Here is a 25358-nt window from a genome sequence, read left to right on the forward strand (position 1 = left end):
ATATCAATTTTTAGCGGCCCCCGAAAGGAGAATAGCCTGTATTGGTTGTGTGTGTGGTATGTCTGTCCGTCCGTCCCATTTAGATCGCAAAAACTAGAAAAGATATTGAAAATACAATATTTTAGATCTTTTACATTTCTGGAGCAACGGCTACTATTTTATTTTCTGAAAGCAAAACCTTTAATTTTTAAAACTAACTATGCAAGTAGTTTTTTTTTAATTTTTGTTGTTGTTTTATAAAAATACACCAACGATATGGGTGAAAACTTTTTGTAGAAAGTATTTCAAAACTTCTCCGCTAGTGTGATTCATCCATTTTTTCCTTGTCTCAGAATGATCTCTTCCGGCCATAGCTTTTTATTATAGTGACGATTTTTGTGTGAAAAAAAAAAAGGTCCGCGACAGAGTACTTAACACGAAGATGGTTTTATAAAAGATCACGCCCATTACAGACGTCTGTGCGCTATAGGTACCTAGAATGTCCCTCGCATAATACTATTGACCAGGGCTGCCTCTTTATTATTAGACTTAATATGGCCCTCGACTTTTTTTTTTACTAGGATGAATAGTGCGTTCTGAAAGAAAACACACCAATATTGGCGTTTTCAATATTCTCTCTTCATACTACAAGAAAAAATTCGTTGTAGACGCCAAGAGAAAAAAATTCTGAAAATGAAAACGCCGAAATGCGCCGGGGTCCTATCACGAAATCAGACCCCTTGCCGACTTTAGCGGAAACCCTCCGCATCTTCAATTCTATCTCCAGGAGGAACTCTTTACAACGCTTAAAAATTGTATAGGCAACACTGTTTCAAAAAACAAAAATCAACAACGGACTCTTTTGTGAAATTTCTTTAAATTTGGATTCTAAACATTGTGTTAAATTAATATAAATGAAAAATAATAGCAAGAAATTGTGTTATAAGTATGAATACGTTTTTTTTTCTTTTTCATTACATTCTTTAAAAAAAACAACTCACTGTTGGAGCCTACATCGCTCCTCTAGATCCCCAGCTTCTATAATAAAGAGAGCTCGAACGAAAAATGTGTCATGTAGGGGTCATACCGGGAAATTTTAGAAACACTGCCTTACTCTGTTTTATTTCCAATCATTGTATAAGTAACGTTTACTTTGGATTATTTATTTTGAATTAATTCGTGAAAAATATTCAGCGCTGATTTGCTTCATTTTCTCCTGGTGGTGTGTTGGATAAATTGTGGAAACAATGCACATCTCTCCAAAATGCAATCGTTATGATCTTTATAAAAAATTACGGCACGTTGAAAAAGATTCACCATCAATGGCTTTTGTATTTCATGTGACTTTATTCTGCATTTCATGGTCCTTATAGCCTCATGTTGAAATACATGAAAATTTTCTGGGGTTTCACCCAATTACTGAGGCAGCTGGAGAAAGACTTTGCGACATCGTAGAAGAAAAAAAAAGCAAAGTTGAAATTGGAAATAAAACATCTAAGAGGGCATGCTGGATACGACAACGGTGTGAATATGAAAGGAATGATCTACAAAAATGGATTTAAATCAAAGAACGCTTTTGGTACAGTGTCCAGCTCAATCTTAAGTCTTAAGGAGTTTTTTCTAGAATAAAAAAAGGGGGCGACATTTTAAATTTTCGCACGCAGGCGGCCACAACCCTCGCGGCGGCCCTGGGTAGATCTATAATATATTGTCTACATACGCAGAAGGCGAAAAGAAAATCTAAATCGACCACCTGCGGACAATGGTTATGTTTGCCCTGATCTGGTAAAATATGTAGGTCACAGCCGGGGCTGCGCAGCCACGGGAAATACTACATTACTCACTGATCTTCGAACTCGAAGACAAGCCTTATTATATAGGTCTGTGTTAGAAACATGCTTTTTTTTTTTTTAAACCCTAAGGTACGATAACTCGATTGAAAAAAAGAAAATGAAATATGATGTGGCTATTTTGTTGGTAGTTATTGTAGCGTTTATAACTAAAATTTATGTTGATAAAAAGAGAGATGGCAGTTCGAAACTTATTGATCGATTCAATGATACGTACGATTACATTGTTGGTAAGTTTATGTTTGTTGTGTTGTTTGTCAATTTTTAATTCTTATGTTTATGTTCCACTTTCATTCAATTATTCAATTCATTGTCATGATTGTCACGTGTGTTTGTTATGACTTACTAAAATTACTAAGTTAAGTAAGTTACTTACTAACTTAGACTTAACTAGATCTACTTAGTTAAGTTAGAGTACTTAGACTTACTAATCTAGATCTAGTAGATCTACACCGACTTGAGCCTACATTTTGTTTGTTAACAACATTGAGTTCAATCTTTGCTTTGAAAAGCTATTGGCACAGATCTGAGATAGGTTGGATAGTTGGATCTGTTGCTGTTTTGGCTGCTTTTGCTCTTTTTTTAGATCTATTAGAGTATTACAGTATGAGTATTAGTTTTTGCTGATGGCTGTCCTTTTTGCCTCATAACCAGAAACACTGACCATGACGTTCACCACTCTATAAACTCTATTCTAAGAGAAGCTATCAAGATCTACCATTTCCTAGTAATCAGTCATAAGTGACACAAGTGTCGATTAAACATTCCTTGATAGATCTCTTGAGGGTATGTTTATTATATCTCTTGTTTAGACCCCTTGAGATCGCTTTCAAATGCACTATTCCCCATAAAAAAGTTCATAAGGAGGCGATTGTCTGGTAAACTGGCGAAATGCTAATTTCTTGAGCATTGAATTGAGTTGAAGACTCTTGGAACTCCGTCAGCCTATCTGAACATCTGTTCTGTCTGGAAGATATCCTAGTAGAGATACAATTTTTAAACATTCCTATGACTGATTCGGGTTAGATTTGAGGCCGAATGTCAATCACATAGGAGAAACTCACGCTATTTCCTTCTCTGTGCCACATCAGTCCGTGTCCACAATAAAACAACCTTAAGGAACAATGTGTGGATAGTGACATGGGTGTCGGAGCTCTTTTCCATCCCGTTAGATCGTCTAAGAGCTGAGCCGAAGGCTCTTCAAGCTCTAAGTTTAAAAAAAACCTGTTTGAGTGTCAAACAGTAAAAAAAAACCTGTGTGAACGCACAGTTCTGTCTGGAAGATACCCAAGTCAATGCCTATGTAAAGCATTGCTATTTCTGATACATCTGGCCCCCGACACATGGGCTTGACATGGCCGAAAGCCGAGTGCATCGGGAACCTCCACCATTTTCCTATGTTGTACCAAGCTAACCATGGAGGGCTCGCCATTAGTTTACTGGCCCCTTGAGGAACAGTGCATGGATTATTGACACGGTCGTGAGAGCTCTCTTTCAATTCTGTCCGTGCAATGGGTCCACTCTCGCGTACCCTTGGACACTCCCACAGGAGTTTTGTTTCGCCATTCATTTAGCCTAGTTACCCCCTCAAGTAACCGTTTCCACCCAGGTGCCACAATGAGACAGAACAGCGTACCCGGGCTCTTCCATCCCAGCAAGTGCAATGGACTCAGTCTTTAGGCATCCCAATGGGCGTTCTGTATTGTTTCCAAATATTTTCATTTAATGCCCATTTCCATCTCTGGCGCCATGTTGTGGCTGAGAAGCATTGCCCTGGTTAACTTTACTTACCATGTTCCTCTAAGATTTGGGGAAGCTAACTATTTAGGACAACATGCAGAATACGATTCAAGATATCACATGATGGTGTTGTTAATAGTAAAAGCACTAAGAAACACACCATGTTTCATGGATTTATAGTAATAGTTTCATATTTGGGAGAATGTTACATATGTCTCTCTTAATGATATGACTAATTAACGTAAGGAAAACTACAAAATAATAATCTTCTATTTTAAAGAAACATATCTAATAGATAAACATTACCATTATCCATAAGGTTAACAAATTATGTTCTCTAAAAAACTTGGAATATATTGTTTTGTATTGTTGTTTTTTCCAATATGTGATTAATTTGCTATTGATGCCAAAATATATTGTTTTTCCATTTGTTAAAAGTTGGTGCCGGTTCTGCTGGATGTGTGTTAGCCAATCGTCTCTCCGAGGACCCTCATGTTACTGTACTCTTGTTGGAATCCGGAGAAGATGACTGGGGCTACGATGATATTAAAGTTCTTGGATACATGCATCGGCATTGGTTGACAGACATAGACTGGGCTTACTTCACAGAACCTGACAAAGATACATTAAAAGGTTTTCAAAATGGGGTAAGATTTAGGAATTAGTATGGCAGGTTGTGCGGTAAAACTTTTATATGAAATCCATTGTTCAACCTCACATACTATCATCCATCTGCTATTTAACAACAGAACTATTTGGCAGCATTTTTCTAACTAATACTGTAATAATTTTCTTTCTTTAAGGAGCATCTGTAACACATTAATTTTTTTTTTAGACAGAATTCCTTAAAATTGTGAACTATGAATTATAAAAACTTTAAAGAAAAAACATCACATAATTCCATAAACTTTAGGATTTTCCTAGACAATTGGCTTGAAAACTTTAAAGTTTCAGATATTTCTGCAAAAATTTATTAAGATTATTATGTCCTAGCAGGACAGTAGGGCAGATTTTGAACCCAAACACCAGTTCAGAGCACATACCACATGATCAGGCAGTCATCATCATCATAAAGTCCATCTTACAAACACTCTAGACAGAAACCTTACTGTGTTGTGTAATGCACATATGTCACCCTACAGGTGAAGAACATGTTATTTCTCAGAACTATCAAGATGAAATTCAGCAAGTCTTGGGGCAGTCAAAAGGAATATATGAGACATGGTTTCCTCTTCCTTGGGGTGAAGTTCAGCCTAAACCATAAGATCCATATATTCACATTCACCTATCCCTTAGTCTTTTGAACCGCTGGAGCACCACATGATCTGTTGACTGTTTTCGTCTTCTCCATTCATCCATGTCTTTTACCTTTGATAATCTCTTTCAATTACAGTCCTATACATTCTTTTAAGTTGTTTTTCCATCGCTTTCTCTGTGGGCCTCTTTTTCTTTTTCCTGGTACTGTTCCTTGAAGGAAGATCTTTGCGAGCCCTGAGGACCTTGTGAAATGGCCTTAAAGTTTTAGTTTGCATTTTTCTGTAGCATCTCAATTCCATTGCTACGATCTACTCTCTAGTTCTGCAGTCAGCGTCCAAGATTCATTAGCATATAAGAATGAAGCCTTGACCAAGGAGTGCATCAGTCTGATTTTAATGTCAAGGGCTATGCCTTTGTCTTAATAAAAATACATATAAATGTCAGGCAGATATCAGTGATCAGGTGTTGAGTGACAAGCTTGACAACACCTAATATTTGGAAGTTTTGTAAAAATTCATGGCATTGGATTGGAGGAAAAAGTATTTTTATTTCTCAAAATCCAACTATTCCATTTGTACATTTCAGGTCTCCTACTGGGCACAAGGTAAAGTGCTTGGTGGTACCAGTAGCATCAATGCTGCACTGTATGTCCGGGGTTCCAGACATGACTATGACAGATGGGCCAAATACACTGGCAGTGAAGAATGGGACTACAGGCATGTGTTGCCATATTTTAAAAAACTTGAAGACGTTCAGGTGGCAACGCTCAAGGGCTCTGGTGAGGATTTCACTTTCTAAATGTAATTCAAGTATAAATTAACAACAATTAGAACTCTACAAGATAGCTTTTAAAGTGTTAGACTTCTATTGTCAATGAATTTAAAATAATCCGTATCATGATCAAGGTTTCTAGACAGGAAGTTAAATTTTCACAATTTGTGTAGTGAAGTTTATGGCAATAGTTTGAGGATATATTCATGTCCTTGCGGCATTGATATTAATTGGGTATGTCATGATGATCGGCAATTCTGCTAGTCACACCATATCCTCATAAACATTGAACACAAAAAACAGATCATCTTATATTGAACAACTTAGATTTAATAATTAACATTGAACAGTTATAGCATTAGTAAATTATTTATATTAAACTTCATTTGTGAAGCCTAAAGTGAGCTACTATTTATTAGTGAAGTGCATAAGAGAAAATCACATTTAACATTATATTCTCTTACCCAGGATACCGTGGTCAAGGTGGGCCCATACCAGTCAGCCAGACAGAGTCCCGTCCTCTATCGGACATAATCATGTCAGCAGCAGAACAAGTTGGATATACTTATCACACAGATTATAATGGGAGAACTATGGAAGGTTAGTTGGCTGTAATTATCTATTTCATTTATTCTCTTAATGAGAAAAAAAAGTGCCTGAGGAGTTACATGTGAATGCAAGTGATGAGGGTTACTGTTAGACTTTGCCATAATATATAGTTAGGTTTAGAAAGTGTAGTAAAGTACCCCTTTCCAACCTTGTGCTCAGATGATGTAAACGTCATCTGTTTTTGTGGTCAATGTTTAATGAGGTTGTCAACGACCAACCCCCTTTACTTTACCCAACTTATGTTAGGTACCATCAGAGTTGGGTGGCTTCATAAGAATCCATCGGTTCGGAAGCCAATTGCTTTACCCCTCAGCCACCAAGTTCAATATAGTTAGATTATAGAATTGCTTATCTGAGTTCTATTCTCGGCAGCACCCAAGGTGAGTGTTTTAAACTGGCATTATACTACATCGAATACATGGCAAGAAGGTAGAAAAAATACCTATATAAAAAATGTCCATTGCAATTTAAATAAAACATAGTGTAAGCATATCTAATTCTTAATGAACTTCAACAAGAACTTCCATCATCATTATTGAGCATTTGACTTGATGTGTGGCAATCTGCTTAACCATTTTTACATTTATCTTGGTAATCAGCCAACCAGCTTTTCTTCAGGCTTCCCCTTAAGTTTGCTTCCTTTAAGGAACCCTGCAGTTAGATGCTTGGTCAGTAAATCAAGTCTGTGGCATTCTAACATTCATTGCCTGACATTATAAAGAAACTTCTTAAGAATTTAATTAAAAAAAAACATTTTAGTATTCTAATAGTAAAGTAAAACTACTAGTTTAAGATAATAAAATCAGCTGCAGTGAATTCAGAACAATGCTGTACAAATAGTTAGATGAAAAACAAGACACAATTCTGCTACTGCTTTCTTGCATATATGCTTCATTGGCTTCCTGTGAATGCAAGCCAATAACATTCTTGACTCAAGATTTGATAATCTTTTAGAAATAGACCTAATTCTTTCAGGAACCAAATTTGTATTTTAAAAAATTTATTTTACCTAAAATGTTATTTATTATATGTATAATTTCTGAACTTCAAAGTATAAAACAACTGATAACACTAATGTTATGATTTGGAAACCAAATGTTTATTTCTAACCCAGATTTTGTTTGTCACCAGGTATCTTTTACTCCCAGTTGAACACTAAAAATGGGGAAAGATGGAGTACAAGTCGGGCGTATATTTCTCCAGTTCTGCACAGAGAAAATCTTCATGTAGCTGTCAACTCTCACGTAACAAAGGTTAAATAGAAAATCTTTTTGTTTTATAGTCAATTGACTTGTCATACATTCCAAGAAAATGACATTAATTTTAAACATTTCACCTTCATGAATATTTGAGGGTGATGTGAAATGTTTCAGACCTAACAATGAAATGTAGTTTGTTTGTTGTTTGTTTTTTTTTTCAACTTTTTAAAATTTCTCTACATAATCTTCTTTTAAATCTATGCACTTTTCACAGCGATGCTCCCAGTGCTCCAACCTGTCCAAATTATATATTACTAATTCTATTTCTCCATAAAATACTTTGTTTACAAAGGTGATGACATTATCGTTGGATCTGTATCCTCGAGGCACATTTAGTTTAGGAAAGAACCGAAGATATCTTATTAGTTCTGAGCTTTTTCAGACCATTCTAGTAATAACATAAAATATGCAAAATATTAATTATGACACAAAAGATTTTTTTTTTTTTTTGGTTAAAAACTCAGTCATACTCCCTAGCATAGAACCCTAACCCAAACCCAATAAAAATAACTAAGAGGAACTAATGACAAACTTGTGTTGCTGTATCTGCAGGTTTTGTTTCAAGACAAAAAAGCTGTTGGTGTTCAGGTGGTCAGATACAGCAGAAAATTTACAGTAGGAGTAAGAAAAGAAGTCCTATTGTCTGCTGGAGCTATTGGATCTCCCCAGATTTTAATGTTGTCTGGAGTTGGACCAAAAAAACATCTGGAAGAATTAAAGGTAGTCAAGTTTCATCCTTGCATTAAGACATTTGGTTGAACTTTTCAGCTGATAATTTTATGCCAATGTTATGCTTGTATGTTTATATTATAAGCGTAATACTGAATTCATTTTCTATACTCTCTAGATTCCTGTAGTCTCAGATCTTCCTGTTGGTCAGAACCTTCAAGACCATTTATATTTTGATATTGGGGTTGGCATCCAGAAACCTTTATCAACTCTCTCAGGAGAGTTAGACTCGTGGACCACATATTTACAGTACAAATTGTTGGGCTCAGGTATACAGTTATTTTGTTTGTAGTTTTACTGATCTAGACTTATATTTCCATTTAAAAAAAAAAACGACAAAACAAATAAGAATAATAACCAAACACAAGAAGATGTGTGCTCTATAAAAAAGTGGATTTGTAAACACAATAAAAAAAATAGTTATTTAAATACATACATTTGTATATGCCATTATCAAATTGAAACTTGTATTTTGACCCAGAAAAATGCCACTTATTAAGAGTAACTAAAAAATAAGTTTAAAAGAGAGTTTGTGTGGAAACACAAACTCAGAATCTAACCCTGAAAAGATACATAATTTAGTAGCAAAAAAAAATTTAAGAGGGTTTTTTTTTTTTTTTTAGAAAATATCTAAACTGTTGACCTTAAATATCTAAACTGTTGACCTTAAATATCTAAACTGTTGACCTTAAATATCTAAACTGTTGACCTTAGAAAAAAAATGTGCAAGGAATCCCCTACCTTATTACTATAGTCTCTCTTTTTTTTTTCTATTAATAGTGAAAAGTTGTAGAAATGGTGTATCTTTATGAAAAAAACTTGTAACATGAGAACTTTGAAAGATATAAATATGATGTCAGATTTGTATTATCTTTTCTAGTTTTTGAGATCTAAATGGGACAAACGGATAGACAGACCTTACAAAACTAATAGATTCCCCATTTGGGGCTGTGAAAATAAAAACCACTCATCTTATTCGTGGTAAAACAAATGGTTGTGTTCTTTTCTAAATTAAAATAATGTTTTAACAAATATTTGTATTAATAAATTAAGTGTTTTCTGTTAAAGCTTCTCAAATTTTTAAGATGTTTACTTAAATGAATATTAACAATGTAAAAATAATAATAAAATTAATATCTTTCAACACGCACATAGCTTTTTTTTTTGTATGGACAAAGAGAGGACTGTGGTTGTTGATTATAGTTCATTGTGTTGGATATTCTTGCTGAAAATATTGGAAATCCCCCCCCCCCCCCTTTTTTTTTTTTTTTTTTTTTTTACTTACCTGAATGGACCACACAAACTATCTTGAAACTTTGTTTACTTTTTAAATTATTTGATTGGATTATAGTTTGTTTGTTTATTTTTTTTTATTTAAAACAAAAAAAGTTTCATTTTAAGATCTGAGGATCTGTGTGATAGCAGATGTATGATTTAGACTTCAGTTTTAATTTTGAGTTTAAGGCCAATTAACATGTTCTATATCTATTTATGTAGACAGAAAGAGAGCCCATTAGAATTTTAAAAAAATTATTCAAGTCTTTCTTTTGAAAAAACTAGGACCACTTTCTACTGCTGCACACATGACTCTCATGGCTTTCAAGAGTACTACAGAAGAAACCAAATCTATAGACTGGCCAGATTTACAGATTTATGTAGCTGAAAGTTTGCCACATAGTCAGGAAGATAGTTTGTACACTGAGGAGGTAATGTTTAAAAAAAAATTTTCCAAGTTTTTTTTCTATTTAACTTTTTGTTTATTAGCACAACTTATTTAAAGCAAGCAAGAAGACTGATGTGGTACCTCAGAGTTTTTTGTTGAATAATTGATGTACCAATTCACTTGAATGTCTTTTCAATTTTCAAAAGGGAAAAAGTGTTATGTTATGGAGAAAATAGGTTTGTCTGTAGTTAAGTACCTTGAAATTTTGTCTAGAAAAGTAATATTACAATTCCTTAAGTAAGAAAAAGTACAGAAAAAGAACTAATAAATATACGGTAATAGCATATTTAAATTAAAATGATCTTTTTTAAAAAGTTAATTTATATATTAATTTTATTATCATTTCTTTTCTTATCTTATAATTACAGACCTTCCTTTAAAAGAGAAGATAATTACATTCTACTGATATTTATGTGTTAATTGAGCCATCTACATTAAGTAAAAACTTAATTTCTGCTTAGTCATTGGTGTTTTTGGCTGATTCAGGCAACCATGCTCTAGTTGTATTAGGGAAGAAGGAGCACTTTGATCCAGAAAATTACGTTAAAAATCTGTTAATGATTTTAAATTGACATACGGTTGCCTGGTTATGCATTCTGGACTGTCGTTGGGTGGTATTGAAGGTCCTGGGTTCGAACCCTGCTCACTGTTCTCCCCTGCAGGAGCTTTGGGCTAGGATGTAATTATCTTCAGAATGTGAAGAATCATTTAAAACAAACAACATTCTCAGTGAGCTAATTTTTCTTTTTAGGTCAAGTCCGACTTGGCAGGCAGAGATTCTTTCCTTCATGGTTTTCTGATTACTCCTGCATTGCTACGACCAGAAAGCAGAGGAAACATAACACTAACCTCAAAAGATCCATTTGACTATCCCATTATTAGAACTAATTACTTACAAAAACAAGAGGACATACAATTATTTATAAGAGGTAAGTTCATACTTTCTTTGGAAATAGATTGAATTTTGAAAGGTTTAAACAAATGTGATATTTTAATAACCTAATAAATAACCTTTTCATTTTTAAAGAATAAAGTTGTAAATAATTTTGATATTTATTTATCTGTTGTTTGTGTCAAAAAAAAAGTTTATTAAATTTAAAAAAAATTTTTTTGTTTCAAATGTTCTTTGAAGTATTTAAGCTGACTTCATATCTAGACTTCATTGAAAAAAAAACATATGTTAAACTTTAGCTTTTGGATAATTTCTTCCATTGTAAAATAACCAATATCATCTGTGATCAGGGGTGGACTGGCTATATGGGCATTTGAACCAGTTCCCAGTGGGCCAGCACTCAAATGGGCTGGTGGGCCAACATCAAAAGGGTTTTTGGAATTAAATTATGACCTGTAAAAGATTTTATAATATTCACTTACAAAAATGGAGTCTATATAATGTCATGACTGGCTCTGGCATTATATATAAAAGATCTTCTACAGACTTTACAGTGTAATTCCAGCCTAACATGTTTCATAATAATTTATTAGTTCTTTCTCTGTTTACCATGATTGTGGTGAGTTTCAGTCCACTATATATAGACTCTACTAAGCAAACAACTTACAACATAAGGCCTCTTATTTCTTAAAGTCCAATATATATATCTATTTAAATTTCTATAGAATTGACATTAGTGTGAACATAGAATATCATAATAAATTGATTCTAACTAGTAACATATAATCAACTAGCCTTCAGATATAACAAGTTACACAAACCCATGCATGTACAAGTTCAGTTCTCTTTGCATTATCATTCTTTATTATCAGGACTGGTTAGAATGGATGCTCATTATTATTATTATCATGTAGCACACAATTTGAGGGCTGGATCATATGATTTGCCAGGAATGATTTTGACATAAATTACACCCCTGTCTATGATAATAATAGTAAGCAACAACAGTTTGATTTTTTAAGTACTAGTACATTGTCAAAAGTGGAAAAAACTTTTTTTTTTTTTTTAAGTAAAAGTAATTACGTTGTGGTTTGTATGTTTTGAACATGGTTCAGGTATTCAAGAAATAAAGAAGATTGTTTCAAGCCAACCTTTGAAAGACATCGGTGCTGAATTCACTGAGAAAACTCCAGCTAAATCTTGTGCTCAGTTCTCATACGAGTCTGATCAGTATTGGGAATGTGTTCTGAAACTTAGACCCATGACAATCTGGCATCCAGTTAGCACATGCAAGATGGGCCCAGCTGATGACATCACGGCAGTTGTGGATCCTCAACTTAGGTAAGTCGTGGGATGGGTGACTGAGAGGCTTAAATCACTTGGCTACCAATCAGGGGGGGGCTCAAGCTCAACACCTTACTTGAGCAAAGTTGTGTTTACTGAATGCCTCCCAGATTCCGCCCTCCCCCCACTGGTCCACAAAAGTGATTAGACCCAAGTGCACTGAGCATGCTATAAACATGAAAGTTGCGCTACATTAGAGCAATACAAAAAATCTACCTTTATGTAAAATTATAATTGTATGATTATACAACTAGCAATACAAATACCTTCTATCAAGGTTAAGGATTTCTTCTAAGATAAGTAATCTTGGTATTTCTTTTCAGTTCACTTTCCTTTACCTATTTTGCTGGTAGAGGAATTGGTAAGAACTGTGTGATATTTAGTGATTTTAAATCACAAGGGACGTCTATCTTGTAGTAGATTCAGTTCAAACATATGAGTTATACTTTGTGCACAAAGATTGAACTTAGACATGGCATAAATGTCTAGGCCTAAACTATATATTATTTATACATGTAGATCAGTAAGAAGAAGATGAATCAGTTTCATGAACACTCATACTTTTATACATGTCATGAATATTTTCTGACTTTAGTGACCTTTAAAAATAGATCAGTGTAGATGACTGGACTTTGTAAATTATTTTAAAGCTTGACTACCAAGAATTGGTGATCGGAATATTGGCATAAGTTGTTTTGTTACAAATCAAATATCAATTTACAAGTATCAATTTTAGTAATGAATTAATTACTCCAGACAAACTCCACATTCTCTAGACTTTGGTTCAACCTTTTTAACTGGCTTTGTAGCAGGAACAACAGACATACAGAAAACACATTACTAGGAGAATTCTACTATCCTTGCCTGTGATTTATTATATTACAAGGCTTTGTCATTAATAATGATCAAACCATTGTTTTGATTGGTAGCATATAAATAGCAGGTGTTTTAGCCTAGAGTAGTTCAGAGCCCTTACAGCTCCATTTGTAATCAAGAAATATTATTTTTGCTACTAAAATTCAATATTTATGTTGGCAATTAAAATGACTTTGGAAATTATTCAAACTTAACATACAATTTATTGTGTGTGAGTTTGGTTAAGCCATTGGTATACCATTTTTTCAAAAAACTTACATTAAGTATAATTAAAAAATTTTTAGTACCTGTAACTTTTATCCATGTTCAGCAACACAGTCCAAATCTAATGAGTAATGTACTAAAGCAATAAACTGACTTGATTAATTATATCTACACATTTTAATTAAAGAAACAACTAGATTACATCTATAGTCAAGTAAAAATGATAGAATGGGCACATTGTATTGCATGTGTGTGTTATATGTGTATTGTATTTTTCGTTTAGTTTGGTTGTGAATGCATTTATAAAATGTAAACATAGAACCCATTTTATCCTCACAGAGTCAAAGGAGTGACTGGTTTACGTGTAGTAGATGCTTCTATCATGCCCTGGATTGTCTCGGGAAACACGAACATACCAACTATCATGATTGCTGAGAAGGCATCAGACTTGATTAAAGGAAAACCACCTCTACAGCCTCTAGACATGTAGATAACATTTTGCAATCAACTTTTTTAGGCCCCTATAGGGGAATTTATATTGTAGACTGGTTGTGTAGAGGATTTTTGTTTCTTAGTTGTATATACTGAGACTAGATTTGTGGTTTCAAGGACAGTAAAGAAAAAAAATGTCTCAATAGTCAGCTACTGCTTTCAAGGCAGGCTCAGTTCTACAAGGAAATGACTAGTCAGTCCAATGTAAGCCTTTGTGGTCCACTTGTAAGAGCACTAATAACTTTTAAAAAATCATTTAGAGATAAATGTTGTGGGAATATTATGTGTTAATGGAATTATTAAATTTATGTAATTAATGTAAACAATCTTGGACAATGTAAATGTATATTTTTCTTAGCTTCTATGTGTTTAAGATATATTAAATGGAATTGAGGGGGAAAAAAATTTTAAAGGCACTTTTTTGTGTGGGACTTACATTCTAGGTCTAGAGGAAATGTAGATAATGATGTAGAGAAAAGACAGTGCTGCAGAATATAGTGGTCTCATCTACACAGTCTCTAAAGACATTATGGTCTTTGTTCACTCACCTAACTAAAAAAAAAAAAAGAAATTGATCTTTTTGTTGCTATTAGGCTAAGGTTGTTCTTTATTTTCCACCTTGTGGATGTGGAAATGAAAATATGATGTAGGGTAAATGAAAAATAAGTTGAATAATGGAAAAAAGAAAGAAAATATGCTTTAAAAATATTGAAGTCTTTTTTTAAAATGATATTTGTATTTAACCTTTATATGTAGAATGCGGCCTTTTGGTTAAATACTGAAAGTAAAATGCAAAGGTTTAATAGAAAGCTTGCAGGGTATTTTGACGAATTGTGGCGTTCAGGCTGTAAATCTGTCAAAACCATATCTTAGCAAGCACCTGAGAGGTAAATTGTCTACCAAATTTCTAGAGCTTTACAAGTTGATTTCTTTTTTAAATTTCTTTTGATCAAGAGCCCAGAAACTCATGTTTGGTTTAGTGGCTGTAAATATGTATATACATGTTATATTGATGCACTATGTTATTATTGTTATACATAAATATACATATACTCAGGGCTTAATTTTTTAATGTTGTTTATTTTAATGTTTATTATACATAAATGTAAACATACTCAGGGCTTAATTTTTTTATGTTGTATAAGTATTTTAATGTTTGTTATACATAAATGTAAACATACTCAGGGCTTAATTTTTTTATGTTGTATAAGTATTTTAATGTTTGTTATACATAAATGTAAACATATTCAGGGCATAGTTTTTATGTTGTATAAGTATTTTAATGTTTGTTATACATAAATGTAAACATACTCAGGGCTTAATTTTTTTATGTTGTATAAGTATTTTAATGTTTGTTATACATAAATGTAAACATACTCAGGGCTTAATTTTTTTATGTTGTATAAGTATTTTAATGTTTGTTATACATAAATGTAAACATACTCAGGGCTTAATTTTTTTATGTTGTATAAGTATTTTAATGTTTGTTATACATAAATGTAAACATATTCAGGGCATAGTTTTTAATGTTGTATAAGTATTTTAATGTTTGTTATACATAAATGTAAACATATTCAGGGCATAGTTTTTATGTTGTATAAGTATTTTAATGTTTGTTATACATAAATGTAAACATATTCAGGGCATAGTTTTTAATGTTGTATAAGTATTTTAATGTTGTATAAGTATTTATAACAGTTTTATGCTTTTTTTTTGCTCATGGAAAAGATAAATAAAAAATTTTTATAAAGTTATTCATTATTGGTCTTTTTTTTTTTTCTTAATAGTACTGTTGTAACCTCCTAATAAACATTTTATAATTAGAGCACAACTTTTCCAGCCACATTCTGGTCAAAATGATTTATCATTATAACGTCATCTATAGTAGACTGAATGTCCGTTAAGGCTGCTGTATCTTTAGGAAAGTGACAGGAAAATTATTGAGTATCTTGTAACCTTTGTTTTGTTTATAGGATGGTTCTTCAGTTAATAACATTCCAGCCAAAGCCTCCCCAAGGATGAAAAGTGTTGGGGCAGCAGGCAAGGTGGACCATGGAATGACAGTCTGAAGCACATACCTTACAAGGCTGCATATTATTATTCAATTCAGAATATTAAGGATGAGTGCAGTGTTTCCCATAACTATGTAGACCCAGTTGCGACCTGCATATTTTCCTGTATCTCATGCAAAGAAAGTTGTGTAGTGGCGTCTTCTTAAATTTTCTTTCCATCTTCTGTGACTGTCTTCAATAATGGCTTTTCTTTTGAGTCTCAAACTTAAACAGTATTGACTTATTTACTCATCACATTTGCAGTTAATTACACAAACTAGCAGTCAGGCGTAATTAAATACAAAATAAAAATGTCTGAAAAGTTAATCAGCAGTTTAATCAAAGAAATGTTTTCATTTATCTGCACATCAGTGAACAATTTAGAATTATACAGAGAGAGAGATTATCAAGGAAAATGAAACTAGTCAGTAAAAAGACAACTTTTGTTCATGGTTAGTTGAACTAAATCTGGCAACAAACTCACCCCATATTTAAGAAGCTGAATGTTTCTATGTACATGCTGCTGGGCACATAGTGTGTGTGCTCGGCTACGACTAAATGGTGATATAATTTAGAGAGTGAGAGAAGGAATCTCTAGAATGTACACAATATGAAAGGTAATATCAAAAAGAGCAATAAGCTACTAATATACAGATCTTACATGTCTGAACATAACATTCAATTCACTTAGTATATTGCCTACTAATTAAAGGTAAAGTATCTACAGAGAATCTATATACATCAGTGTTCAGTTACAGTATTAGTTGCAGCCGAAAAACACACGTCAAAGTTCATGTAATTTTTGCTTTTAATCTTAACAGGAAAACAAGATTTGTACATATTTGTATTTACTGAATTCATAGAAAACATTTAAATGCAAGAGAATCTTCAGTGATCATGATAGTCTCAAACATTAAGTCACTTGTGGCCAGTATTTTGCTCATAATTCCTCTTTAAATGAAACATGACATAAAACAAAGCTCTTCAACAAAACTCAGTTATTTAGATACAGTTATTAGATATGTTGTGAATGCTTAAAAAAACATGTTACAAAACAAACATTCTAAAGTTCAGAATCATAACGTACAGAGTCAATGAGATAATCATAAATACATTGACTCAAAGTAACAAGAAGTTAAATTTCAAAAAGAAGTTTTAAATTATATTTACAAAATATAAGATTTGACTTTTGAAACACTTCATTAAATAACCAAATAAGTTTTGTATATAAATATATAATAAATATATAAATTCATTTATTGAATAGTTTGCTAGATGTATTGCTACAATATATATATGTACTAGCAGACAGGGCAACAACCAGTTTGTGTTGGGCAAGTGGCCAGTGCCTTAGATTATTAGGCATCCTTAACTAGCAAAATGTAGACACAAACATTCAAGTCATGGTTATCACACACACACACATGCACTAGTAATATGGAATAGCTGTACTAAGTAAGTCTCCAGTGCAATCTGTAATAAAGTCTTACCAAGCAGCTAACTATTCTCTTAGACTAGCAATCTAATCACAACTATATTTAAGGAATTGACCATCAGTGAGCTTGGTTAAGATACAGAACGAATGAACATGATATGTGAAGTACAGCTTCCAGTATACATCACCATATGTTCAATGTGTCTAGACATTCTTCACAACCATCCTGACAGCAACCACTGGCACATATTGTAGGAAACCAAGTCAACAAGGCAGTGTTCAATTCTTTAAGCTGAAGGCCAATCCAGTAGGAATAAAACCTTCATTTTACATTCTAGTGAACATCATAAGATAAACTTAGTACATTAGCAGGTGTATATTAAATTAAATGCATAAACAATCATTTTAATAGATTTAATGTAACAGACTGGTTTCAGTGTAATTGGAATAAAGAATATTTCTCTCCCACTGATTGAAACACAAGCCTACTACTAATAAAAATTAGTAAATAATCCATATGAAGGAATGGTAAATGGATAAAAAAAATTAATAAAGTGTACACAAATATATATGTAGATTTGACAATACATGTTGATAGAAGAGTACTAACATGTGCTACACTGCATCATGAGATTATAGGTCAAGCATACTCATCAGACAAAAGCTAAACAAAACACAACAAAGCAACACTTTCTGTCTTCGTTGTTTGATCCCGTTTCCAAACCAGAATAATGAGCTTTAGTGGCAAGTAGTAGTCCATTCCTTTCTTGTGATGACATCATCATTTAATGACGTCTCCTTAGATCAGGGGCTACAGTGATCTAGAATGGCTTTAGTGACTCAAAACTGAACACATACATAAGGGGCTACATTTTGGATAGATAAAAAAAACAACTAAAAGTATTGAGTTACCTTAACTAGAAACCAAAACTAGTGTGGTCTATCAATGATCATTATGAGCTTTTCTCCAGTCAGAGATTCAAAGAATCCTTGTGAATGCAAACACTTTTGGCACAACCCTAGCAACATAAAGATACCCAATATACAACTACTGCCACCACAAATGTCATTAAACACAACAGTGTAGCAGTCTACAACAAACTGCTATCATCACAAAACTGTCAGCTATTATGATTCAATGGACTCCACTCCATTATAACATGATAGATATGTTCCTTCAGGTTTTATAGTACACTTTTTATGCATAATTATAACACATCAATTTAAAATGTTTTGTTTCATATATATATACACAATGTTTATCTCCATTAGGAGTATATATTGTACATTTGGAAGGATAGTTTTAAAGGAAAAGATCTTTTAAAAAAAAAAAATGAAACCAGAACTAAAAATAAAATACAACTAAAATGTTCACAGTCGGGTGATTGTTTTTGTTCATTGTAAAAGACAAATTGTTTTGTCCTATAATGCTGCTTGTGATGGGCACAGAGATAAAGCAACGTCTCAAGAACATTTTTTACTGGATCTGTCCATTCAATTGAGATTCTATTGTTCTCAATGTTTTTGATGCCTTAGGCTTCAATTTGATAGTGTCCTCCCCTGCTTCAGTGGCAAAATACTTCATCTTTTCTCGGAATGACATCCTATCTGTGCTCTGGGAGCGGACTGTTGACTGGGAAGCTTTTTTCGCTTCAATCCTGGATCTAGGGTCCCTGTACACTTCCTGGGCACCAATGACATTAGGGGTGTTGCTAGATGTGTTGTAGACCACGTCCGACTGCCTGTCATTCGGCATGGGGTTATTGTTCCTCAACAGAGGAGGGTTCGGTGTATCAAAAACATCAGTGTCAGGGCTGAAAGATGGTGGGGGGAGGTCCTCAAAAGTTTGTGATCCTGTCGGTGACTTGTAAGAGGAGACTGAGTTGCTGGGCGTCCTGTCTTTATACGTGTTCATTTGAGTATTAAAAGATACAGACTTCTTGGCAGTAGGAGGGGGTTCCTGTGAGCTCTTCAAGGCAGAGGGAAGCCCTGTTGTGCTGTTTGTGTTGCTATTGTTCAAAGCTGAAGGAGGAGGGAACTCTGCACTGCTGCTCGCCCTGAATGAAGCCCTCAACTGGTGCTGATTAAATGTTTCATAGGAGGAAGCACTCCTGGTTGGGGGAGGGGGAGCCTGAGAAGGGTCAGACTGACCCTGACTGTTGACATTTGCATACTGAGCGTAGTTAGAAGTTGGGCTCTGGGGTCCAGTAGTGGATTGTGAATTCAGTGATTCCAGCCTTTTCCTTTCATCGCCTACTCGAATTGGTCTATTCTGTTGCTGTTTCATCTGTCTTTCTTGGGCAAGTTGCTGCTGCAGATATTCTTCCTCCTCCCTTCGAATCTCAGCTCTCATTCTCTTTTCTTCAGCATCTTGTTTGTCCTGGATCTCCTGACGACGTTCTCTTTCCTGAGGAATAATACAAACATTTGTCTTTTAAAAGTCAGTCAACATTTTCCATTCACTTTGCTTTAGGTCATTCAACAGTTATAATCATTAATTCAATTGTTATAGGCTGACTGCACTAAGAAGATATAAGATACAAGTCACAAAAACAAATAGAAACAAAAACTCTTCTTTGTTCCTTTGGCAATTAAAATCGTTGAAAAATATGTAACTTACTGTTGTCAATTTTGCATGTAGTGTTAAAGAGAAACTGGGGTATGAACGTTTATCTTGTACAAATGTTTGCAATGCACAACTATAAAACAAAATTCCTAGCGGATAATAAAGACTATTTATTATTAATATTACTATTCTTGATAACTTACAAATTGTCTTTTTTTATTTAATTCTTCTTCCCTCCTTTGATTGATTTTTTCCTCTTCTTTTTGAAGCAGACGTTTTTGTTCTTCATAATTCTGACGTTGTCGCTCTCTAGTCTCCTGAATGGCAGGACAAAAGTGTGTACTTGTTAGTCTCAATTATTGAATAAGTGTTTATTGACTCATTTAAAACCCTAACATTATTTTTAAATTACCCTTTGTAATTTTAATTGTTCCTGATGCTCTTTTGCTCTTCTTTCCTGTTTTTTCTGCATCCGCAGCCGCTGCTCTTCTCTGTCTTTTTCATGCATCTCTAGTCGCCGTTCCAAACTGGAACAAAGGATAAGCAAATAAAAGACTTTGTGAGATGACAATGGGGAAAGACAAACAAATGGTCATTCCACTGTTTTAATACTTCAAAATAAAACTATTTAAAAAGCTTGAAAAAATGTGAAATGAAACTTACGATTTCAGTCTCTCAGATTCTCTATCTACATCAGCTCTTTGCTGGGCCAGTTCAAAGTCTTGTAATCTAGCTCGAGACTTTTCTAAATCTTCTTTCAGGGTCTGTATTATTCTCTCACGAGTCTTAAATAACACAACATTTTTAAGTTTAAAAAAAAAAAATTTAAAATTTGATTTTTTTTTAAAAGTATATCCTAGCAAAGTTATCAAACTTACATAAATCCTTTCTGCCATTTCATCATCATCCTCATAATCATAGTCTCCCTTCTCAGCTATTTCTCTAACACGTCTCTGAAATTCATGCTCCGTTTTTAATTTCTTTAATCTGTCTTGATCCTGTTGAAAATAAACCCATAAAGTAATACTAGAGGAATGTAAGTCAACAATTTCTCATAGCCATTCATTTTGTTGTTCAATTCAATTGTTTTTAAAATCTATATATGGGTAAAGTTGATTGTTCTTGTCTTAAAAAATTTACCATTCTCGATAATGACACATTTCTTATTCCATATGCGAGGACTAATAAGTGCTTCTTCTTCCCTAGTGCCATGCACAATTAGATTAGCACATGGATAAGTGTAAGACATAATTATCTTCTTTTCAAGGAATGTCTGAAAATTATAAGTTAACCATCAACAAATGGTTAATTCTCATCCATTGATTGTTAACCCTAGTCCTCTCCTTTCAACTCTTATCCCCCTTATCAGAAAGTAAACAGAAAAATCTAGAGACTAACTGATGGATTCAAAAATGGCCTCGCTTCCAGTTCAGCTATTTCCTGTTCTCTGGCACGAAACAATTCCTCTTGCTCTTCCTCTTGTGCCTTTTCTTTAGCATCTCTATCCCAAGCAGATCTTGTGTTGAGATCTAAACGATCTTTTAGTTTAGGTTTACTGGGAGGTACTGCTGGTTTCACCTGAAATATTAGAAATAGTATTCGTGTTTTTATTCTGAATGTTAAAAACTCCTTATAAAGTAACCCTCTCAATATTGTAACAATCAAATACCTGAAATCCTTGTACCCTTAAGGCGGGGTTATCAATAGAATCATATTCTGATGGAGGCTGTGGAATGGGAGGAGGCTGAGACTCAGCACCATAATTGATGTTCTGGTAATTAGGGTGTGAAAGAGCGTCATTGGGTCTGTAGCCATCTTTAACAACTTGGTAGCCCAATGGGTTTTGATCACGAAGGTCTAAGCCCGGTGGCAACACTCGGTTCATGGGTTGACTGCGTTGTTGTGGAGGTGGCTGGTACTGTTGCTGCTGGGATGGAGGTTGGTAAGGCTGTGCTTGGGGTGGAGGTTGGTATGGCTGTGCTTGGGGTGGAGGTTGGTATGGCTGCTGTTGTTGATATTGACTTTGTTGCTGGGGCTGAGGTTGGTTAGGGTACTTATGATGTCTGAAACACACCAAAAAACTCAAAAGTAATGATAGCATTAACACAATTGATATCATGAAATTTTGTCTACAACAAATTTGAGTGATGAGGGACAATATCTTTGGAAGAGAAAAAATTTTACACAAATATGTAGGTAGAAAAAAATAGGACAGTGGTACTTTGAATTAATATTCTAGTCACAAGATACTCTAAAGGTAAAATTTAGAAGCATGGATTGTTACAAATTTACTGCTGACAATAACTTTATGGCAGTTATATTAAAACTATATGTGTAGTTGAAGAGGCACATACCTGTCTGTTGCTAAAAATTGATTGGTGGCATTGATGTGTTGCATAAGTTTCTGTTGTTCTTCAGCAAGTTTTTGTTCAAGTAAAATCTCATTCGAAGGAGGGGGTGGAAGTGGGGGCAGTTCTTCCTGGTAGTCCTCCATGGCCTGGGGAACTGCTGGCAGAGGTAAACCTTCATTAGGATCTGTTGGGTATGCACCATAATGGTTGACTGGCTCAGGGTACTTTTGCTGATAATGGGCTTCTGGGAGTCGGTTCTGGTCTTGGTAACTTGATACACTATTACGTACATCATTTGGAGGTGGTAAAAGAGGCTGAACATTTCTTGGGTCAGAGTTGTATCTTAGATCAGGAACATTTCGAGGATCTTGCTGCACGCCCCTGTAGTCAAATTCAGGACCATTCCTGGGGTCATTTCTAGGGTCTGGTGATGTGCGCAGATCTTGTTGAAGATATCTAGGGTCATTACTGTATTCTTGCTGACCTGAGTTCCGAATGCTGGGCTGGACATTCCTTTGGTCATATTTGGGCACATTAGGAGCCATGAACCCAGGCTGCTGACTACCCTGTGGACTTGTTGGCTGTCCAGACAATCTGTTGTCACCATAGAAACGTGACTGAGTCTGTCGGTTGTCAACTCTCACCATTGGCAAGTCTGTGTGCTGAACAGAGGGTTTATTTTTTTGTACTATTTGAGGAGGTTTAGATCCTGGTCGAGGCTTTAAGTCACTTTCCATAGATATATTCTGTAACTGGTGGAATGCAGGGGGAGGTTCTTGCTTTAATGGCACTGTGTTTTCATAGAAATCATTCTGTCGAACATAAGAACTATTATTAGGTTTTGGTGGCATAGCTTGTTGGCTAAACAGTCGTTCATGAGCAGTGGGCTTTGGAGGTGGGTTGTGCTGTGGCTGTGGTGGAGGCTGGCCACCAATATTACTGTAGGGAGGGCTGTTGCCTCCGCTGTTCATTTTGTTGTAGCCAGGGCGGGGAGGCTCAAACTTGTCTTGCCACTCTTTCAACTTGCTACCAACGTCATCTGATTTGGGTCTCTCTGTAGGATACTCTCCATTATCTCTGCTGTTTGTTTTGTGAGGGTCGTAGTAAGCTGACTGCGGCCTTGGATCTTTGTTACTATTAGAAGATGCCTTAGACGATATAGAAGACCTGTCTGAGGTTTTCTGTCCAGTGTAACCTTGGTTCTGAGGTTTTGGTTGGCCAGGTATATTTTGTCGTGGATCAACAAAATTATACCCTTGCCTGGTGTCATAAGAGTTGCGGTCTCCAGTGCCACCTGGCCTTGGGTAATTTGGCTGGTTTTCGTAGTCATTTGGCCTAATGTCTTGACGCCTGCCCCCAGGAGAATACTGGCCATAACCTGGAGATGATGGGTGCAGCATGCCTACTGATTGTGCAGGTTTTATTTGTTGATACATGTCTTGGCGAGCCAGATTTGTGTCAACATGCAAATTAGATGTTGATTTAGAGCGAGGGTCATTTCGATAATTATATGGATCGTTCTGAGGTGGCTTGGGGTTAGCAATGTTACTTGTGGAAGGTGCTCTCATTTTACTCTGGTCACCTGCATAAAAGAGTAATGACAAAATTTGTTACTGAGTACTCAATTATCAAAGCTGTCTTCTTTGTCTAGTTTAAGAGTTAGAAACTCAAGAATGTTTTGTCTCATTAGTTTAAAGCATTACACAATTTACTCTAGTTGAAGAAAACAAAGATGAAACTCAAAAAATAATTAGATTTTGACTTACCATAACCATTAACTGCTTTGGAATCACGGCCATCATAAGGTGGTGGACCTTCATCACTGGCTAATCTATTTGGGCCAAAGTTTTTGTTCTGGGCAGCTGAAATTAAAATTAAGTATAAATTTAATTGTAGACTAATGGGGCAATAATACATAATAAAATGACAAAACTATCATATAGTTATAATCACTCCACTCTAACCTCTTTGACTAGTAGGAGATGGCTGGCTCAACAAAGATCCCAGATTGTGATAAAGAACTGCTCTTTTAGCAACTTTCAGCTTTATAACTTGTCCAGTCTTCGTCATTAGTTCAGCAGCCCTGAGAGCAGATGTTTGAAGTGAAAGATTAACATTTCAGCTATCAAAACATAAAATAATTGTTTATAAGTAATAAAAAAAAAAGAACATATTACAGATTTGTTTTAAGCTATAGAACTTACTTGTCTTGAGAAAGTCCTATCAAAGATTTACCATCCACTTCCAACAGTTGGTCACCTGCTTGTAGCCGGCCATCCTGCAATAAACAAAATAAGTAGTTTTGCTTTAATATTAAGTTAAAGGGGAAAATCATAATTTGATAAATTCATTAAAATACCAAGCAACAAAACAGGTGAACTGATAGGATAGGCTACTAGGTTATATGTACAAGTAAAGTTACCTGCGCTGCTGCTCCACCTTCCACCACTGACTTGATGTAAATACCTTGTTCTTTCTGGCCTTCACCCTAAGACAAAAATTGCAAACGTATAAGTACCTCTTACTTCTGTTGTTTGACTCAACACATAAATAGAATTACAACAGAGTGATATTAAGGAATTACATGAGCTGCCACTATGCTGAGTCCCATGCTTCCCTTGACTTTGCTGAATGTAACATTGATGATCTCTGGTGTTGGAGGAAGTCCATGGCCAGGACTTGATGGACCATTGAGTTTCAACTGAAATACAACATCATTACAAATTAAGAATAAATATAAAGCACGGGAAGGAACAAATCTTTCAAGTTTTTTATAATTTTCTGAAAGTGCTTGAAAATAGATTAAATAATAAACTTATAAATAATGTTTATCAAAACTCTTTTATCATCAGATATAAGAAATTGTTCTGATTTTGGAAGATCATTCCACTATTGTGCTATCATAACAGAACACCCACAAATAAGTTTTATATGAGAACATTTCTATTCTCACAGTCTTGTCAAGTTACACTACATTCCCTTTGATTATGACTTTCTTACAAGACATAATTTGCAAGAGTGAAATATTAAATCAAGCCTATGCAATTAATTTACATTTTTGTTTATTATTGTGACAGTGCAACTAATTGCTTACATTTGGTGAAGGAGGTTCATCACCCATATAAACAGTCCAACTTCCTGAAGCATTATTGTTGATGATGAATCTACAAATACCTACAAGTCAAGAGATAAAAATTATTTTTTTTAAAGAGCAGTAAATGAAATATTCA

The 25358-nt window shown here is 34.4% G+C and overlaps 2 protein-coding genes across 4 annotated transcripts in view; one reads left to right on the forward strand and one right to left on the reverse strand.

The window, feature by feature from the left end:
- The first annotated feature begins 1908 nt into the window (after positions 1 to 1908).
- On the forward strand, positions 1909 to 15459 carry LOC106076931 (glucose dehydrogenase [FAD, quinone]-like). The gene is made up of 11 exons (XM_056034185.1): positions 1909 to 2059; positions 4008 to 4216; positions 5412 to 5604; positions 6066 to 6197; positions 7338 to 7459; positions 8018 to 8185; positions 8313 to 8463; positions 9755 to 9900; positions 10669 to 10846; positions 11925 to 12150; positions 13573 to 15459. Exons 1-11 carry the CDS (start codon positions 1930 to 1932, stop codon positions 13721 to 13723), a joined length of 1806 nt encoding a protein of 601 aa, XP_055890160.1. The 5' UTR covers positions 1909 to 1929; the 3' UTR covers positions 13724 to 15459.
- A 633-nt stretch (positions 15460 to 16092) lies between these two features.
- The window catches only part of LOC106076921 (afadin-like), a 31045-nt gene continuing 21779 nt past the window's right edge, over positions 16093 to 25358 (reverse strand). For all 3 annotated transcript variants that reach the window (XM_056034182.1, XM_056034181.1, XM_056034183.1), the window contains 14 exons: positions 25223 to 25302; positions 24713 to 24829; positions 24551 to 24616; positions 24333 to 24406; positions 24093 to 24211; positions 23895 to 23990; positions 22132 to 23710; positions 21447 to 21840; positions 21176 to 21355; positions 20656 to 20775; positions 20441 to 20562; positions 20190 to 20304; positions 19981 to 20094; positions 16093 to 19618 (listed from right to left, as the gene is read on the reverse strand). In XM_056034182.1, coding sequence (XP_055890157.1) covers positions 18689 to 19618; positions 19981 to 20094; positions 20190 to 20304; positions 20441 to 20562; positions 20656 to 20775; positions 21176 to 21355; positions 21447 to 21840; positions 22132 to 23710; positions 23895 to 23990; positions 24093 to 24211; positions 24333 to 24406; positions 24551 to 24616; positions 24713 to 24829; positions 25223 to 25302 — 4106 coding nt within the window. In that variant the 3' untranslated portion in view covers positions 16093 to 18688. The remainder of the gene's footprint in view (positions 19619 to 19980; positions 20095 to 20189; positions 20305 to 20440; positions 20563 to 20655; positions 20776 to 21175; positions 21356 to 21446; positions 21841 to 22131; positions 23711 to 23894; positions 23991 to 24092; positions 24212 to 24332; positions 24407 to 24550; positions 24617 to 24712; positions 24830 to 25222; positions 25303 to 25358) is intronic.

This window comes from Biomphalaria glabrata, chromosome 6 (genome assembly GCF_947242115.1).
Source record: "Biomphalaria glabrata chromosome 6, xgBioGlab47.1, whole genome shotgun sequence".
Taxonomy (NCBI): domain Eukaryota; kingdom Metazoa; phylum Mollusca; class Gastropoda; family Planorbidae; genus Biomphalaria; species Biomphalaria glabrata.